Genomic DNA, 7,868 nt, shown 5'->3' on the forward strand with positions numbered 1-7,868 from the left:
CTAAGCCGAGAGTTCGCCACACTCTATGGCTGTTTTATTTTGCCGCTCTTTCTCAAGAACCCTAATTTTCACACGAAATGGCAATCATGAACATCAAGAGTCCTGCACTAGCTTTGTTGCAAAACTTCGCCGTGGCAGAGGCACATGACGAGGGAACATGGCAGGCTAGGAGCAACGAGAATTCAAACCGTACACAGGCCAGGCAACTCGGCTCAAACAAACGAGACCCATCTGAGTAATGCTAGCCGTCAGAATAGCGTGACAAAATCTAAGCGGTTCAGGGAATGAATTGCTGCATGGGGTAAAAAATAGATCACATGAAACACATTTAACTACTACAATCACCGAGTCTGGACAACAATAGAAAGAGACTTGACAAACAAAATGTACATCTCAACTTCAATTTCGGGTCTCTAGTCGCAGAAAAAGGCCAATTTCCTGTTTCTTGCCTACTTCAGCTCATAACAGTAACAGCAGAATATAGCAATTCAATAAGAGTTGTACACACTGAAAAGCGACAGTAGAATAAGTACCTAGCTAGATGTGAGAACCAGTTTTCAATTAGGTGCAACAAAGATAAAAAAAAAAAGAAGAAGTTAGCACAACTTTCAAAGTAAACGATGCAAAGTTCAAGAGCCATCGGAAAGATTATACTTTCCGATTTCCCCCATCAATACAAAGCCCGCCTGTTATACACACAGCACAGTTAAGTACACAACTTCCTCTTACCCGCGAGTCAAGTCAATGTCAATATGGCCTGGCCTGATTTCCAAATGCCTCGAAGAAGACCATCCTCCCATCACAGGCGTCAGATTTTGATTGGGCGGTGTAATAGTGGGTGTGCTAGAAGTAGCACCAATAGGTGAGTCGGGTTCAGCACCTGGATCCTGACTGCTGCTTGCTTTGTTCTTCGCTTTCGTTCCGCCGTACATGAAGCTTCCGACAATCACCTAGAATTCATAGCATGGAAATTTGCATGTTCCAAACAGACAAAATCCATATGGTTAAAAAAATACAGTAAGCTGCACAAGATACAATGAAGAGAGTGAATATATTCATTGCATTGCCAGATGCTATAATCTCCAAGTGTACTCGAGAACAACATTTGGAAGCTTCGACCAAAACTGATCAGCTTTGATCAGATCTCAAAGAATACAACTTACAGGCGTTTCAGTCAAAAACAATACATAGAAGAATGCTTGTACAGTTCAATAGTCGTTTTTTTTTCTGAATATTTGACCCAAATCCAAATTTGTAATTGATAAAACTTCAAACCATTGTCACTACTCGCTAGTGCACTCAATGCTGCTTAAAAACTAGGGTCTGAAGCACTAAAACTTAGCACCAAATGTGTTATCCTAGAAGATTGTAGTAAAAGAAATAAAGTAATATATGTTACCTGTACAGGGGTTGCAGCTGTTAGCCGTCCACCAACACCACCGCCGAGTACACGACCGTCAGCGCCAGAGAGAGATACACTTAGGCCCCCAGTACGGCCACGTGTTCCGCCGGTATTAGATGGTAGATAAGAGCCTGATAAGCAAAGAATTTCAAAACGGCCCTGCAAAATGATAGGAAAAGCACGAGTTACGCAAACAAATTAATTGGAAGAGAAAAATAGTAGATGAACCAACAAAGTAAAAAATAGAGTTCTTTTCGCATTGATGACAAGTTAGAGGTCTTTCGGCATTGATTATAAATGAGGTAAAATCCTCTGAGGACTCAACCCTGCCAAAAGAGATAAGTTGTTCAGGTTCTTATGTACAGGTATTGCTGTCATGGCATAGGCTCTAGTTGTGAAACATTTGTACCATCCCGAGTCTCTTAGAATAGGAGTATATTAAAGATGTTAGAAAATTAGAAGTGCAGAGAGTCGGGCCCCAATATTAGAGCTATGGCATACCAACAAAATTTGCAGGGAAAAAAAGTAAAAGCTAAGTCGCTCAATTGTGATTTGTTACTATAACTTTAATTGATGACAAATGTGGAATAACGCCCACCTATCTCCTTCAACAAGCATTTGAAATATATGGGTGATTCTGATAAGGCAATAAATAAACTAATTTTCTCTCAATATTAAAACAAAACTACACAATGGATAAGGTATAATCAACTTCTCACTTACAGCAACAAAAAGGCCACCCTGCATAAGTTTATAAATTGATTGGACCACGGTCAAGATCCTTTTACCTAATTGGGTCAAATTGGGTTGACATAAATAGTAAGCCAGAAGGTCGAGGAGAGGCATGCTGTGCAATTGATGATGGATAATGGAGGAGGAAAAAAACAAAATTGGATAGATATTAATGGACCTGTACTGGATCCCAGAAATGCCATCTTAGCGCACACAATCATAAGTTAAGGCCTTGTTTTGGAATAGATGCCTTTTTTCGTTTATATAAACAAATATTATGTGGCGGATTTGCCAGCAGGCGAACTTTCCTACTCTTGTGATCGTTAGCTATTGCAATCCAACATGGTCAGGAGCCAAAAGGCAAAAAAAAAAAAAAGGTAAAGCTAAAAATAGTTATTACTAACTTTTAATCTTCTTGTTGCCAACAAACTTCCAGTTTTTATAGACAGCATCAAATCCACATCCGCTCGTATGCTCCATCACATAAAATGTGTTTAAAAGAGTAACATGGAACAGATATCATGGTATTCAAATACATAATATACAGGTACTAGCCACTTATGACTACTTACTATGGCTACAACTACAAACCTCTACAGCAAATTTCGTCTCACAAATCAGCGAACTAATCAATCACAAGAATATTGGCGGACCTGTACTGGATCCCAGAAATGCCATCTTAGCGCACACAATCATAAGTTAAGGCCTTGTTTTGGAATAGATGCCTTTTTTCGTTTATATAAACAAATATTATGTGGCGGATTTGCCAGCAGGCGAACTTTCCTACTCTTGTGATCGTTAGCTATTGCAATCCAACATGGTCAGGTGCCAAAAGGCAAAAAAAAAAAAAAGGTGAAGCTAAAAATAGTTATTACTAACTTTTTATCTTCTTGTTGCCAACAAACTTCCAGTTTGTATAGACAGCATCAAATCCACATCCGCTCGTATGCTCCATCACATAAAATGTGTTTAAAAGAGTAACATGGAACAGATATCATGGTATTCAAATACATAATATACAGGTACTAGCCACTTATGACTACTTACTATGGCTACAACTACAAACCTCTACAGCAAATTTCGTCTCACAAATCAGCGAACTAATCAATCACAAGAATATTGGTGGAGAATGAATTCTCTAGCGCAAGAAATTACATTAGATGCCCCATAGGTTACTCTCAGCACCCTAACTACTTCTCAGTGTCATCCACCATAATATCATAAATAAGGAAAGGCTTAATTACAAAAGTCCCTCTTGCACTTTAGGCCATGTCAATTTACCTCTCTATATTAAAATTTGCATAAATTACCTATCGGCACTTTGTCACTATTTCAAATAGGTCCAAAATATTTGTATAACCAGTGATTAGGTTGTAAAACTAAAACGAGTTGGAATATCACATTGTTCCACATCTAAACATCTATCGAATTTGCAACTCAAAAAGAATTAACCAACAATAATTGATTATTCTTCCTATTTTGTTAATACTTAAAATTCTAATCCAAAATTAATTATTTCTCTAAATTGTATACAATTTTACGTTCAATTTATTAATATCTCAAATTCTATAATGCTAAGTGCATTATATTGACTTAACTTTGTACATGCGAGAGGTTTATCCGTCTACACAATTAGTACCTACAACCTACATTTCCAACACTTCCATCCCTACAAATTTTTTTAACCATTTGGACAAAGGCAAGGTACACAGGGCGTTATTGACACAAATTTCTAAATGCAAGGGGTACTTGAGACAAAAGCTAAAGGCAAGAATTGGTTCTCTAATTTAATTATACCATGAAAGAAAATATGTCCCTTCCATTATTCACAGTTATTCCGCAAAGCCTTCTAACTATATTCTAACGACTTACGTAGTGTAGACTACTTATAGTCTCTCCATTTTATTGGAAATGGCACTCCTAAGCATTTGAATAAAATTGTTATACTCAGCTCTAAGTAAAATTTCAGTTAGATGACATATTATTAGTAATAAGAAGCTCAAATCTATCGCTCTTATCAGAGAAGATACAGACAATGTAATGACTTCCGAAAGTAACAGTTCCAGCGTAGTACGATGCTGGCTACGCCAGGCGGTCACTGCAGATACAACACCATTTAGCTGACGAGGATTATCACACAGCCTTCTTAGTGGATCCCATGGACATAGCTGAATAATGACATTACTTTGAAGCAATTATCGCTACATTCAGGTAAGTTCAAAGAATAATTTGAATTAACCAACACGAGAAGAGACAAATATTATAAATCATCAAATAGATCAACCATAACCCCCCCGCTCACAATAGATACCCACTTGGTACCTATGAACCGAATAACAGCAAAAAAAAATACAAAATGAGTAGGGCTCCAAGAACTTAGCTTCAAAGCAAAGTAGAACTAACAATTATGAACTGGAGGGCAATTGAAGACTCTTTCTGCCTAAACTTGAATGTCATCAAGCACCTGAAGTCAGCGACGATATTGATAAACCTTCCCCTCTCTTACACATGATTTCCCAGAACTACATTGAGTTGATACTAAAAATCTATTAAGCCTCCTAAATCTGTGGTACTTTTAAAGCCAAGATAATTCACTAGAAATTACACAATTATTCATGATTATCAACTACTTGTTTATATCGTACGAAATCAGAACAAAATTATATAATTAGAATTGAGTTTCCACAATTCTATGTGTGTTTCCTTAGAAAGTCTCCAATTATTAATCGTAAGATAAGGTCATATTATGATTAAATTTTGATGATGCATTGAATTTTATGATAGAAAAGAAGAACGAGATGATGATGTGAAATCAAAGAGAAGGCACAAAGTCAGCAATTAATTATGGTCTGAGGACCCAACAATGCGGAAAGGAATATGTCATGATCTCCGATGACGCCTTAAAGACTATTGTTATACGAAGTCATCAGAGGAGGACGTAAGATCTCTGTGCTCTGCATCATCATCTATTTATCCGATAGGTTTTGAACAACTTACATTTTCTGCGATATACAGTCGAATACTGGAACTACGAATAAAACTTAGCATCTAAAGAGTCGACATTACGAATAACAAATAATCTGAAAATATACACTAATATATCATATTATTGCAGATGATTCACAATTTCGCTCGGAACGAAGGAAACCCGTAGCATGAAGAATAATTTTAATAAATTATCTCACTCTCTCACCACGTCATTTGCCTATACACAAACAGTGATGTAGACAATAGACACAGTACACAAAGCATCGATCAGTCAATGCAATAAATTACCCAACAACGTGCGAATCACAATAGTAATTAATGAATTCTGTTATATTGATAATTAGACAACTTTGACACAATTCTACCATAAAAGCACAGAGGACAACCTGTAATAAATAAGTCAGACATATAATAATATTTCAATAATGATATAGAGATATTTCCAAAGCATGTAATTATTCCAGTATGCTTAAACGAAGTAGTTTAGGAAGATGGCATAACTACAAGTTTTAATCTAACTAAAATTCGTACAGCCATTGAATGGCAATACTACTTACTCATCTCTTGAGGCTAATATATAGTGATACTGATGCAGAGACTGGCTTCCCTACACGCGGTAACCTACATGGGAAACACTGGTGGTTCATGGAAATATGTAATATCTTTTATTTTAGAATTATTTCAATTCACTTATAGGCTACATATAATATAATTTAAGATAGAAACTAATATAAAAGAATCTAGAATAGTTATCCATGAAAACTTGGTTAATTCCTCAATGATCTTGAATTGACGATTATCTTTAATATACAATACATAAGAAACGAAAACGGAAAAAAGAACCAGAGAAGCTCGACTACCATAGAACGATTCGAAAGAGCAGCGAGCGATAGCGAAACGAAGATTCGAGTCAACGTACTAAATCTGTGAAGGTAGGAGTGAGTATTCTACCCGCAGTATACTTCAATATATTCGGTGCTTTAAACTGTAAGAAGACTATATAAACCTCCACTCTTTATTATATCCACGTATCTATCTAATAATGTATGTTCAGGTTTTTTATATTGACAAAGGCATATCGAATACATTATAACATATATTATAAAATTTCAAGAAAAATAAAATAAAGGACAAGTTACTAGGATAACCAGATATCCAATATTAGAATTAAGCTTTTCCAAGCTCATAAACGATAAAGATAGCTTAATTAACTATAAATCTTAGCTTATCATTATTGCTACACGATATAACTAATATATCTATCCTCTCCTATCAAACTAATCATATATATAAGATAGATAGATAATGATTAAGCTTAAATCGTCCCAGGAACGCACAAAGATCAATTTTAACCTAACCACACACCAAGCCAATGATATGGACAGTTGGGCATAGAGCGTCCTCACCAGTGCCCGGGCCGCGTCAACATTCCCTCGTCTCAATGCCAAGAGATGACCCGAGAACGAGAGCAGGCTATCCTGGACCCAGGAATCCATTTATCCATACATACTTGAGGGGGCCTGAAGCACAAACATTGGCCAACACATAAGCGCATTGCTATGGGCAAAAAAAAGAGCACCGGATTTGAATTCATATTAAACCCCTCACGGACAACTTCCGCCATCCATCACTCGTACGCGCCCCTTTTCTCTTTTCCATTTCTGCTCGCGCGAACCAGCAACCACCATCACTGGCGTGCGCGTAGCGCTTAGATAGGTAAGGTGAGAAACTCGAGACACAGCGAGCGGTGGCGCCCACACTGAATTAGTGACACCGTAGGCTACACACACGAGTTCTCTCGCTAATGGACAACGCACGCCAGCCGTATGGCTCCGTCTATGACCGACTACACTCAACCATTGGAAAAGATGACCATGTGTCGACTCTCCACGTGCAGCCCGGGTTATCATGTGGCGCCTCGAGGTCCAGCCGCCGCAAACGCTGCTCTATGCATGTAACAGTTACGTGTAGGAGCCCCGCACCACAATGCACTCTATCCTACGTCTCTGCAGTGTTTTCATATGATTTCCAATACCTACCCTTAAAACTCTGAAAACACATTTATGATACCGGGACAGTTCTTCTCGCGCTCCATCACTCAGAGCGTAAACACTAACAAACTCCTAATGCAACCACCTGGCGCCTTAATATCATTCCAAAAACTGCGAACCATTTACGAGTCCAATAGAGAGTCAATATGCAACTACTAATCCAATCTTTTTGCCTCCCAGAAGGAAACCCTAGCGAAAAGCCCATTAAGTATGAATCTTCATATCAGGCGACACCAAAGCAACACAAATTTCTACTTCCCATTGAATCGCATGCATCCACCACACACGACAGAGAAGCCTGAGACCCCATATAAAAAAGGCTGCGACCCCATTCAAGTGTTTCTGCCCAAAAAAAAACCCTACTTTTTTTTCCTTTCTTTTATCTCTCTCTTCTTCCCTACGCGTCCCCTCTTGTAAATGCGAGAAAACGCCAAAACCTATACTCCACAGACAAAAAGAGGAAGGGAAAGAGTCCAGCTTCCAGATAGCTTACTTCAGGGCAAAAATGGCAGAAACCCTAAACACCCATCCGGTGCTATTGCATGAATACCACCGACCCCACAACGAAACCGCGAATACAAAAAACTCAAAGACCATCTTACTCTCAAAAAACCCTAAGAAATCGATGCAGCACTATAGAATAAGTGATCGCCTCTGAGCTCACTCGCGTATACATTCTAGGAAAAGTGGCTGCA

General features: G+C 38.1%; 1 protein-coding gene across 1 annotated transcript; it reads right to left on the reverse strand.

The window, feature by feature from the left end:
- Positions 1-372: 372 nt before the first annotated feature.
- Positions 373-1,600, reverse strand: LOC109705321 (AT-hook motif nuclear-localized protein 9-like; the record flags this gene model as incomplete). The annotated part of the gene is made up of 2 exons (XM_020226056.1): positions 373-950; positions 1,400-1,600. Coding segments are annotated over 2 exons (426 nt in total), but the record flags the coding sequence as incomplete, so codon positions are not given.
- Between the last annotated feature and the right edge of the window lie 6,268 nt (positions 1,601-7,868).

Source organism: Ananas comosus, unplaced genomic scaffold (assembly GCF_001540865.1).
Source record: "Ananas comosus cultivar F153 unplaced genomic scaffold, ASM154086v1, whole genome shotgun sequence".
Classification (NCBI taxonomy): domain Eukaryota; kingdom Viridiplantae; phylum Streptophyta; class Magnoliopsida; order Poales; family Bromeliaceae; genus Ananas; species Ananas comosus.